Here is a 12757-nt window from a genome sequence, read left to right on the forward strand (position 1 = left end):
ACAAAAGAGCTCACTTCAAGATGACAATGCTGCCATTTGTGGAAACAATATTTACTTCAAAGGCCCGTCTCCGGGCCCTGACATCGTCATGAAACGAGAATTTTTGTGGGAACGGCGTCGAGTTGAGGTTCCCAAGTCGCCACGCGGTTGCCCGTATGCGGGGCGATTGCGCAACCTTGGAGGCAGAAGCCAGCGGAATGGTGCAACGTCACGGGCACGACTTTGCGAATGATTACAAGATTGTGATTGGCCGAGAAGAACAGTGAATTCTCCCGTAAAGAGAAAGGGGGGAAGTTAAGTGCTTAAAAAAAGTCCAAGTTTCGCACGAGAGACGAAGCATCAATTGCAATAGCAAATTATTAGAGAGCTATACGTAGTAAGGATAGTAGTTGTATCAGCTGTACAAACTTGGACACATTCGCTTACTAACTGAATTAACAAGCATGGTATGAGCGCGCACAAGCAAACATGAATAGATCACACTCGATGACCGCACACAGCCGCTGTCAAAATGCTGGCGTCAGCAAGCGCGGCAGCAGCAGCGAGTGAAGGTGCGTGCGGTCTATCGCTTCAACGGAAACTGAGCGGCGAAAGCCGCGCAAAGTAGAAGTTCTCGCTGGCAGAGTAGAAGGCGCACCCCCCTCCCTCCCGCGCTGCCTTCCCACTTTCCTCTTTTCATGCACAAGATTCACCACATCCCCTTGCACAATGCGCTGTTGGTTCCGGAGCACAACCGGCGCCCCCCCTCCCTCACTTCTATCCCCCCACGGCCTTTCACGCAACGGAGACGTCGCAATAGCTCTCCGTAAAAGCGTGCATCCCTCACGTGCTGTCACTCGCACATACAGCATACAGCGTGCGGCAACGATTTTATCACCGTTGGACTTTACACGGAACCTCATGATGGCGGCAGAAATCCACTTGGAGTGTCCATATAATTGCTATCACAGTGAAAGCGATTTTCAGTGTTGTAAAGGTGTGCTCGCACACAGAAATGAGCACATGTAAGAACTGAGGGAGGAGGTTTCCCGAAATGACGCGGAAATTTGAAATTAGCAGTGCAGCTTGGGGGGGAGGGGGGGGGGGAGAGCTCTTGCACGGGTGGGGCCGCTTGCTCGGAATATTTTTGGTAGTATTTTGCACATAGAGTATAGCTTTTTGCTGTCTATGTTTTAAATGGCACTCCATTAATTATTTTAATTATAAGTTGAAGCGGTTGAGCAGAGCCCAGTACATTTCGCATTAGAAGCGCTGGTACTTTGACGTACCATTGTACGTAGCATTGACGGAATGAGCAACTCAATACGCGAAATTTGTCTTTTTGAGCATTTTTGATCGCAGTCACGAGTTCCATGGTTCAAAAATGCGCCTCTGTTTTCTTTTCTGTGGCAACTTGTGAATCACGCACCACGTAGCAGAATTCTTAGTTCGGAAAGGCACAGTTTGAGGACGCTGGACACGTTAGCGGTAGAGATTCAGATTCTTTCTAAAAACTTCGGCCTATCCATAGTGTGACAGGATTGACAGCGATCTCGGAGCCGTTTCGAGAGGGAGGGGCAAAGGTGGCTAAGAGCAGCCTGTGCATGGGGTGGTCAAAAGCTCAATGAACGTGCCTTTACCATATCAGAAAGAAAGTGTTCAGTGCTTAAAGTAGGCTACTCATAAGCTTGCCCACTACTTGGCTGGCACGGGCTTTAAATAACTGCCCACTGTGACAGCTGCGAAGTCCCAGATACGCTGAGTCGTTGCCCCTGAGTGGGCATATCAAAAGCCTCATTCCCACTCTGGTTTCCATGTCATTTTTCTGTTGGTATTTTTTTTCTCACACGTCTTTATTATCGCGTGGTTGTAGTTGATTGTTAGCTGATTTTGGTAATCACTTCTTGGAGCTTTCAGGAAATGGCTGTTTCTAGTGCAGGGTTCGTACAGGTTTCCAAGGCAAAAATTCAAGGATATTCCAGGACTTTCCAGCACCTGTCACAGGTTTTTCAAGGACTCAAAGTGGCATCCAAAGTAGGATTTCGTTACTCTAACATTTACAAAAATGACTAGTTTTATTGCCCTTACAATAAATAAATGTATATCACAATTATTATAAAAATGTCTAGCCTTGATAATTTTTCAAGATCACAACACAAAATGAACGCTTACAACAGCGGCTGAGATTTCTTCAGTATAGACCTGGGTAAAGTTCGCCAAAAATATTCAAAACATTCAGCATAGGGTTATTGCACTAAAATAAAAAGAAATAGATGTATATCCCAATGACGTTACTAATTTCTAGCCTTGCAAGTTCACAGAAATACCGAAAAAAAGTTCACAAAACAGAATGAGTGCTCCGAACAGCTACTCTGATTTCTCCAGTATTAACTGGGCAAGTTTACCCAACATTTCCAAACCATTCAGTCTAGTCTTGCTACACATCCATTATATACTATAACAAATAGATGTATATTGCAATTTTATAAAACATGTCAATCATTTCTCAAGTCCGCAATATTAAAAGTTAACACAACGAGTTACCACTCACAACAGCTGCTCAGGCTTCTGCAGTATTAGCTGGATTGGTCCATCAAACATTTCCAAAACATTCAGCATAATGTTATTGCACTTATACTACATTATCATAAATGATATTATAACAAACCTCCACCCAAAGGCACTGAGCATCAGTGGTAAAGTTGCTCTCTTTAGCTTCAGTAGCTTCACCAGACCGACGGGCGAGGAGTGAAACGAACGACAGGGTGACGAAAGCAGCGTAAACACTGCCCGCCGAGCCAGCACCGAAGCGCGGCACGGGTCTCTCGCTCCGCACGTGGTTTGTGGCAGTGGAGCCTTTTAATTTTTCCGCGCAGTTCTGCAAAACGGAACCACGTGTGCTCGCGCCGGCATATTGTTTCTGAAATGGGGAGTTTGTCAGATAGACGCCTATCTACCAAAGAAAGGAGGTGGCAATGTCGATATCAGAGTGCATTGCTCACGAAATTCAAGGATTTTCAAGGAAGGAAAAAAAATTCCAGGATTTTCAAAGGCCTTGAAAACGCACTTTTGAATTTCAAGGGTTTTCAAGGATTTCAAGGACCTGTACGCACCCTGTAGTGTTTAGGAGGGAGGACGTGCGAAAGGGATGGGAAAGCAGTAACATTTTTTTATTTTTTAGAGCCTGGTGAGTCTCGGAGGAGGGTGGCCTTGTGCTCACTTGCTTTGTGGGTCTGGCACTGTTCTGGAGTGATTGCTTATCAAACAGGAGATCAAAAGGTTTCGAGACCGGTTTGCCAGTCCAGCTTCCCCAGACCGGCCCAAGGAAAAAAGGCACAGGAGCACCAAGGGGCCTGCTGAACGACTCCGGGAAATCTACGTGCTATGAACAAAGGGTTCGTCACAATGGAAGGAAGTTCTGCTGCTGAAACACAGATCCCTCGCCCAGTGGCTGCTGGCCCCTATGCTTCGGGATCTTCTTCCCCCACCGGAGATGCTGCTACGATTGGCATTTAGCACTGTTGTGCCCAGCGACTCATCTCGATAAAGGAAGGATGCTGCACCGGCAAACCTGCAGCGATAAAATGCCTTCGTCTTTACAAGGCCAGGGAGCTGGTGATTAGACCAGCGTCACCTGAGACTAATGGACAAGCAATTATGTTTCATCTCTTCGGCTGCTCGACCGCTCAGAGCTGATGGGCAAAACGAGTTCTGAGAACCCAGACTGCAATCGGCCTTCGTTCTCATGCATCGTTAAACGGGTACATCACTCTTTTTCTGTCACGGTATGGACTGTGACAATCAAACAAAAGAGCTCACTTTGAGACGACAACACTGCCCTTCGTGCAAACGACCTTTCATCGTTGCCACGTCAGGGCCTGAAATGCCTTGACATCATCATGGAAAGCCCCCTAATTCTTACAAGGGGCCAACATCGAGAATTTCCGTGGGAACGGCGTCAAGTTGAGGTTCCCAAGTCGCCACGCGGTTGGCCGTATGCGGGGGCGATTGCGCAACCTTGGAGGCAGAATCCAGTAGAAAGGTGCAACGTCAAGGGCGGTATTTTGCAAACGATTACATGACTGTGATTGGCCGAGAAGAACAACAGTGAATTCCCCCAACAAGAGAAAGACAGAAAATTAAGTGCTTAAAAAGCAGATTTTCAGTGTTGTAAAAGTGTGCCCGTACATGTGCTCGCCAGAGAAACTCTCAAAAAGTATATGTTGTAAATAAATCCCTTTTCTCACCTCTTGGACATCACCCCGGACCTCTCGATCACCCGGCACATGGCACATCACCAGCCGCGTAAACCGTAATGACCGCTCGAACCATCGATGGATGGATCGATGCTATGACCGTCCCCTTTGAAACGGGGTGGTGGGTTGCGCCACCAAGCTCTTGTTATTATTTTGCCTGATGTCCTATGCTTATTTTTGAGAAACACACAAATACAAAGAATTCCAGGCATCAACTTTTTTGAACCATTACTGCGAACTCTGTTTCTGCACGTCTCCGTTGTTTGTGGTCTCCCTACTTTTCTGCCACCAAACCTCCAACCGCCTCTTACTAATCTTTACAGCTGACATGTTTACTTTGCCCCTGCTATCCCAAAGGCTTCAAGGAGGCCAGAGGAGCCTAGAGGGTGGATTTCTTAGCATTCCAATAAAACATGTTCCGTTTCCCTAGCTTTACCACAGCAAGCACATGTGTCTTCCTCCTTGGCGTACCTCGCTTTATAACTACGCGTTCTAAGGCATCCTGATCTCGCTTCGAAAAGTAAGGAGCTTCAATTTCAGTTATCATAAATTGTTTCCTTCCTGATTTCGTTTTTTCCTTTGAGGTAGTTAGTCATACCAGGTGTTTTTTTTCCATTGCCGCCACCCATGACATTGTCTCAGCCTCTCTCACTTTGCGTTTGACGTTCTTTGTTGCCATGTTGCTGACCATACCGGTCGCATACTTGCTGGTAAGCTTCCTAGTTCTTTTCCTTCAATGTGAGTCAATGTTGCACCCATCTACTTTCTTCCATATTCCTCAGTCGTTCTTCAAAATGAACTTTACTTTGAGCCTCCCTTATTTCAAAATTTGTCCAGCCCATATCACCCTACAGAGCTTCATTAGTAGTCTTCCTGTGGGCGCCCAACGTGAGGCGTCCCACTGACCTTTGGTTGCCACCGAGTCCTGATTGTACCCCTGACTTCAAGCAAACAACCACACTTCCAAATGTAAGCCCTGGAACCATTACACCTTTCCACATACCCCGGAGCACCTCATACCTATTGTATCCCCATAGCGCTCTGTGCTTCATTATGGCTGCATTTCTCTTCCCTTTTGCTATTATTGTTTTTTTCCCGAGTCTCCAGATATCTATCGCCTTCATTTATCCATACACCAAGGTATCTGTATTCTTTTACCCGAGGTATTTCCTGGCCCTGGATCAACACTGTCTGTTCACTGTTTTTCATTGAATACCATAAAACCTGATTTTTTAACGTTAAATTTTACTTTTAAGTTCTCACATTCTTCTCCACAGATATCAGCCGGACGTTGCATATCAGTTTGCTTGTTAGGAAGCAACACGATGTCGCCTGCATAAAATAAACCTGGAAGCTGCTGCTCAACTATTGTGCCAGCTTGTTTGTATGGGAGGTTAAACCCGATATTGATTCCTTCTAGCGCCCTTTCCATCCTTACCATGTGTAGCGGGCGTTGATGCCCGCTGATCGTGATAATTTTTAGTTGTGTGCGCAGACCAATTCGTACGCCGTTGGCGCACGGCACATATGCTGCCAACATGCCTCACGTTATCTCCGGCGCGCCGCGGGAGATATGCAGCCAACACGCCCCTTTCTGTTATCGTTTTCGAAGCATGTTTTTCTTGGCAAATAAACTAGTTCTTGTCCCAAACTTCAAGGAGTGTAGTCGTCTTCTTTTCACTCCCGCTTGGGGCGAGTATGCTACATATGTACATCATAAACAGCAGTGGGGATAAAGGGCAACCCTGTCCGAGTCCCTTGTTGATATCAACTTTCTCCTCGCTCCTCATACCTTCCCATTCAGCGCAAACAGTATTTTCTCGGTAAATCTCCCTCAATAGCGGTATTGCCTATACCTTCCCCTTCCAGAATATCCCATAAAATGTTGCCATCTACGAGTCCCAACAGGGTGCCCTGTATGTGAAGCGGAGATCATAGAGGTGTGTTGCCGAAGGGCCATAAAGATCCAAATGCTCGGCACCGGCTCAACCCTCAGGATCCTCTTTTTCTCGGCAAAGGCGACTAGCTGCAGGAGGGTCTGACCCCCATGTGCTCGGTGTCGCAACACACCAAACACCTGCTGACGCAGATCGGGTGCTTCAGGAAATCAATGGAGCAAAAAAGACGCAACAGATACGACAGGACAGGCTGCTAGGTCATCTCAGCCGTATGTGTTTGTGGATACGACAACCGACGAGCCCTTGCATATTGACCAACTAAGTAGTGCGAGTAAGGACACCTCTGTTCTATGCAGCAAAAAAATAATTTCTATATAAAACCTGAACAAATAGTGTTGGCTCACGCATATCTCAGAAGCACACCAAGCTGTTAATGAAATGACGCATTATATTTAATGGATTCTTTGATTAACTGCATTTTTGCTGATTTATCCATTGATTATGTGCCTGTTCTTGGTCAGTGCTCCAGAATGGATATGTGCCACTGTGACAAGAATCCTTAAATGTAGTGAGAGATGTGTTGTACTATGGGCTAACATCAGCATTCTTCTCTCTCGACGTGCATCAGTGTGCACAAGGGGGAGTTTGCGCTAGGTGGCGTGCTAGGCCAAGCAAAGAACCCTTGCACCTGCCACTAAGAAAAGAAAAATAAACAAACAAAATGAACGCACAATGAGGTAGCATGGGATGAGAGGGAAAGTGCAGTAGGGAAGCATTAATTGAGACTTAGAAAAGGGATCAGGGGAGGGTCATACATGGAGGGAGGGCATTTCTATGTCCAGCCTTGAAATGCGCAGTGCGCAAAACCACTGGGACATGACAACACATGAAGGACATGAAGCAAAGCAGCAGGGATGAACAGAAAGTCCTTGACAAAGTGGTGCAGCGCGAAGCAGGACAGAGAGACACGAAAAAGACGTCCTCATCTTTTCCGGGTCCCTCTGCCCTGCTTTGCGCTGCGCCACTTAACATTATGGAAAACCAACTGCCCCAAACCACTACCCTTGACAGAACCAGAGGTGCTAGACGATCACGTCACATAGCATCTCAGGTTACCTGGATCTTTTGTTGACGCGCACTGAGGTAAACAACGGAGGTAGCCATCAAAAAGTCTGCAGAGCTTGCGGACTCTGAATGTCCTTCATCATTCATCCAGAGGCCGCCAGCCCAAAGTCAGGCTATCGCTTTTCTGCCATGCTGTGAACTAAAGCGCAGACGATGCGCAAAACCCAGCGCTGTATGCCTTCAAGATGGTTGATTAGGTGAGGTTGGTGAGGGTACCTGACTGTACAACAGTATTAAAATAAGGGAAGGACCAATGCGGTGTAGAGTACACATAGCGCCGCAGGCACGCAGTTCTTTATGGTTGGAGATATGAAGCCAATGGCTCGCGAAACCGTAGTGACGATACCAGCAATGTGTACGGAGAAGTTGCTTGAGGGCATGACCCCGAAGATGGTGACAGGGTTTGTGGCAGTCAGTTGGGTCTCGGCAACTTTGTAGATTGGGCTTGCATGCACCTCGCTTGTGAAAGCGCGTGATGCTACTGTTTGAAGTGTTTAGCACGAGAAGGTTGGCCAGGGCCCAATGCTGTACATTGTCGATGTACATTTGTACATTGGCACGTCGGATGGGGAAGTCAAGGGAGCACTTCGTCTCATGCTGTGCATCCGCCTGACTGGGTGTTTTCATTATGGCATGGCTTGTGAGCGGTGTAGTGCATCAACATAAAATTGCATAACATTAGGACTGGATAAATATAAACAATGCATGAGGCTGCATAGGATGAAACACACTGGCATTACTTGTACAGGATTCAACTTCACTAAGGCTTCACTGCACACACGTTGGATCTGTACATATCTTTTCCTTTTGCCTGACGTGTATGGTATTTGGTGTAAGATAACCAGTACCTATATTTTTAAGTGGTAATTAAATTTGATCATGTTTGTTTGTGGCTGAAGCAGTTGTAATTACACTTTGAGGGGTTCAATCTCATGTTGCATTTATCAGATATCACAGTGAATGGATGTGGTTGAGGTGCGTCCGTAAGGTTGTGGCACTACCTAAAAGATCAATTTCTGCATTTCAAAGTCAATTTAATCTGCATAAAGTCCAATTGTTGACAAGACACTCTGGGCTATGTTGGCGATATACACAAGAAAAGCAAGGATTTCAGTAACCCTGAGGTGCACAGTAGCGAGTTCAGATTCCAGGCCATTAACTGCAACTTTTTGGTAATGACTTGAGATAATAACGCATCCAGTTAATTAAATAGATAACGACACACCCAGTCGGTTAAACCCAACGTTACTAGACTAGCTTCAGTTGTAAAACTCGGCGGCGTTGCGCAGAACCGCCACCCACCCGCACCTTCATGGCGCTGCCGTCGCACCCAGCTTCACTTCCCCAGTAGCCGGCTACGCGAACTGGCCGGACGAAACGCGCGGTGCAGCGTTGGTGTATTCTGTGGTTGGTTGTTGACGACGGATTTCAGGAAGCGTGTCGTCCGCGAAACTAGCCTTCTCCGCGTTGGTTAAGGATATTAGCAGACGATGCCGACGTGCTACATTCCTGACTGCAACAAGCGGCTATCGAACGATGTCGACAGCTCGGCGCGCCACTTCTTGTGTGCTCCCAGCAATGCGACACTTCGCTCGGCGTTGAACAGAGCGATTCCTCGCGCCGACCGGGAACTCTCTGCGAAATCCATGGTGTGTGATTTACACTTTCATGAGCAGGACATCTTAAAGTGTCTGTGCATATTATCAATGGACAGACGGTTGAGGTGCCACGAGACAAGTGAACACTTGCCGAGGGTGCGGTGCCAAAAGTGTTCGTGCACCTTCCCTCGTATCTGTCGAACCGGGGAAAAAAAACACAAACGAAGATGTTTGGTGACCTGTTCTGGGCCATCTTAGAAGAGCTGTCAGAGAATATGTTGAGCCGTGTTGGGTGCCCCTTGCGCTTTCACGAACTGAGTGCACACATCATTAAATTTTTAACAGCGGAACTGTTTAAGCTTTTTGCTTCCCCGCGTAGTGTTCACAAAAACTCGCCTAGCGATGACGTCACTGCACACAGCTGTGCCTCGCATCACCTTGCGATAGCCAATCAATAGCTAATCGATAATTGATCCATAAACAATAAATTCCGGAAAATGCTAGGGATCACTTGGTAGTGCTTAGTTTAGCCCAAATACGTGGCCTATACCTTGCGATAGCCAATAAATTCCGGAAAAGCATAACCCGTATAGGCCAGGACCAGCTAGGTGCCGATCAGCTCCGCTGTTTCTTTAGCTTTGTGCCACTTGTGCAAGCTACGCTAATTTCTATTTAGTCACGCGCATGCATACACGCATACCTTGCATAAAAATGCATTCTTAGGCAAGGTTCCTGGAGCAGTGGCGGGGATCCAGTCTTGAAGTAATGGCAGCAAGGAAACGTGCCAAGCTGCTGTAGGTGGAGTTGGTTTCCACGCCCAAATCATTTGCCTAGATTATGTCCCTTGTGACAGTTTAAGTCTTAGCTATATATAAGGGCGTACCATTGTTTTTACTTCGTTTTCTTTAATAAAGCATTCAATGGTTTACAAGAAAGTTGTGCTGTTATTTTTGTGGATAACAAATTTGGTCTCGCTAGCTGCCGTATAACTGCCCCAGACCAAAGCGTTAAGCAAGTAAAAGCAGCGAGAAAACGTGCCAAGTTGCTGTATGGGAAAAGTAAACTGCGTGAAAGGTTTAGGTGGCAGGAAGAAACACACGACACTTAAAAACGCAGGTTCTGCGCTTCATTGTATGCATTTCTTCCTATCATGCAGTTTACCGTTCTTTCAGTACGAACCAACAAGCCCGATATATGTTATCGCTGTAGGTGGATACCGATTTCACATGGTATCACTAATTCGCACTATAGGGAGAACACCAGCGAGCGTGAAACACGCGCAAGCTGCCAGTCCGCACGAGCTCAAGGCTGCGGCGAGGCGTCTGCAGTGGAGTGCGATGGAACGGCGCGCCACCATACCATGCGCAAGGATTGGCGACAGCAGCGGGAAGCGCATGGGCGGAGAGTTTTACAACTGAAGCTAGTCTAGTAGCGTTAGTTAAACCTAAGTAGGAGCAGGAGGAGGTTAAACCTTAAGGAGCAGGAGGGTTGCTGTACTGTGTCGAAAGCCTTTCCACTATTCGTCATATCATAAGAAGCCAACAATACACCAAGGACAACATAGGGGAAATTACTTGTACTTTACGAATTGAATTAAAGAAATGACAAATTAATGGAAATGAAAATGGATGAAACAACAACTGTCCGCAGGTGGGTTCGTTCCCCACCTGCGGACAGTTGTTTTTTCATCCTTTTTCATATTCATTAATTTATCATTTCTTTAATTCAATTAGTAAAGTACAAGTAATTTTCCCTATGTTGTCCTTGGTGTATTGTTAGCTTCTCATGATGTGATTAATAAAAATCGGGCCCCTCGGTTCCCTTTCTTCTCGTTTTCCACTATTCGCACACTTGAAATGCTCATGCAGTCCTTAATACAACCTTCTGACTGACATACATAAAACATTGTGCATGTAAGCAGAATCTTGAAAATTTGTCTCAGAAAGATGTAGTCATGAAGTTAATACAGACACCAAGTAATTGAAGCATACCTACAGTTACATATGAACTTTATATGGTGTAATGTATAACGTAAATACGGGTCACGAGCTCAAATACATATAATTTTTCATAAATATACGTCAAAATTGTTGTGCACATTTGTGACTAGCTGCAGAGAAAAACTATTCGCCACACTACTGCGGCTCGTCATTCTTGCCGGCTCCATTTTTCTTTTTTTTTTTTTCGGAGAGTAAAGCTTGCCTCTTTGTAAACAGAAAAATGGTCCGCCATTAACGAAAGTGGTCGAAGACAGCTCATACGGAATGTGTGCGCACGATCGGACGTAACAGCCCGACACAACAAAAGAAACGAAACTAACGCGCGCAGCTGCGTGCAGGGGCCGTATTCTGAAACGTTCGCCTAGGCGAAATTTCTTTATTCGCTTTCAGGCGTGCGCCGATTGGCTGTTTTAGCAAAATTGGATGAGCTGATTGGGTGGTTGAGCCCGACGTCATTCAATTTGCTCAACCAGCCAATCAGCGCGCATGCTGATTTCGCCTAGGCGAACGTTTCAGAATACGGTCCCTGGAAGAAAGTTGTTTGATTGCGATGACCGAAACGAAGGCGCTAACGACGACGCTGCGTCATATGGTGCGTAAAAGCGTCGTGCGAGGAAATAAGAGCAGCATGCAAGTAAAACAGACAAACAATTGGCAATGCGACGTGTGACAATGGTAATCAATTTGGTCCTTATGTATATAGTGAGCTCAGCTGATGTACCAAGTCGGGAAGATACCTACGCAAAAGCGCGCACTGTGATGCACCCGTTTTGTAGAAAAGCAGTCGCAGGTATTCGCCAGCTTAATTAAAGAAGAAAAAAAATTGCACCAGTCTTGCAACAGCTACAAAACAGTCCCGCGCGAGGACAAGGGAGCTTACCAAAGATCCGGCCACAATGGACGCTATAGCATTTCTCTTTTCGCCGAGCTCCATCCATTCGGGGCGATTGAACTGAATGTTGTCAAAGCACCCAGCCATGCTTATTTTTGGCCGTACGACACAGTATGGTTAACGGTGCTTGAACGCCGCTCCAGCTGCCACTCCGTTGGCTGCAGATAGAACTCTCTAGCTGCAGCACAATACGTACTCAGTGTTGCCAGATGGCGCCGAGTGACACAGCCAAAACTGGCCAAAACAGACGAATATCAAGGGAGCGACTTCCCCACCTGAACACACCAGTGTTGCCAGATCTCGTCTTGTGCGGTTCCCTAGATTTGCGAGGCGGAGATGTCCCTAGTGAAGTCACGCGACTGCGTGCTGCGCTCGCCTTCTTATCGCCTCCCCCTCCTCGTATACGTGCGTGCGCCAGATTTCAACGTGTGTGCACGCAGGAGATGAACGTGGGCGCAAGGTTCACACTTGCAGCTTATTCTGAAGAGAAATGAAACTATGTTTCATTTATTCATGAGAAATCTAAGTTAGCACGTGTTACGACGGGGTAAGTGCTATGATCGACCAGTCGCCTATAGCTGAGGCCAGCTGGTCACGGCCGTCTGGTGTTCGGGCCGTGACGAGACGCTCTCTCGACTCGTTCTTAACGCCTTTTATGCGGTCCCCCCCATTCTTAAAATCATTTTCGGTTACGTTAGTCACTGTCGCACTCTTCAACATTCACCTGATGTTTAACGGCTTGGCGGCGCCTAGCATTCCTATATTTGTTTCTGCGTGAACTTCGAGGCCATTCCCCTACCTGCCCTCCCAGCTGTTTCTTGTGGCGGTTTCTTAGCTTCCCTGGCCCAGCACACCCGTCCTTGACATATCTTGCCGTGCGCAAATCAGCGTTCTGTAGGTCGTTCGATCTTGTCGATGCTCAACACATTTAGCAAATGTAATGCTATCTATTCCGCAAGGCAGTTGCTAAACTTATGGTGGTGCAGTTTATTTTGCAATCAGCATGCCA

The 12757-nt window shown here is 46.7% G+C and overlaps 1 protein-coding gene across 4 annotated transcripts in view; it reads right to left on the bottom strand.

The window, feature by feature from the left end:
- The window catches only part of LOC119455329 (transmembrane protein 50A), a 144485-nt gene extending 132551 nt beyond the window's left edge, over positions 1 to 11934 (bottom strand). For all 4 annotated transcript variants that reach the window (XM_037716722.2, XM_037716721.2, XM_037716720.2 and 1 more), the window contains exon 1: positions 11737 to 11934. In XM_037716722.2, the coding sequence (XP_037572650.1) occupies positions 11737 to 11835 (99 nt within the window). In that variant the 5' untranslated portion in view covers positions 11836 to 11934. The remainder of the gene's footprint in view (positions 1 to 11736) is intronic.
- Between the last annotated feature and the right edge of the window lie 823 nt (positions 11935 to 12757).

Source organism: Dermacentor silvarum, chromosome 6 (genome assembly GCF_013339745.2).
Source record: "Dermacentor silvarum isolate Dsil-2018 chromosome 6, BIME_Dsil_1.4, whole genome shotgun sequence".
Lineage (NCBI taxonomy): Eukaryota > Metazoa > Arthropoda > Arachnida > Ixodida > Ixodidae > Dermacentor > Dermacentor silvarum.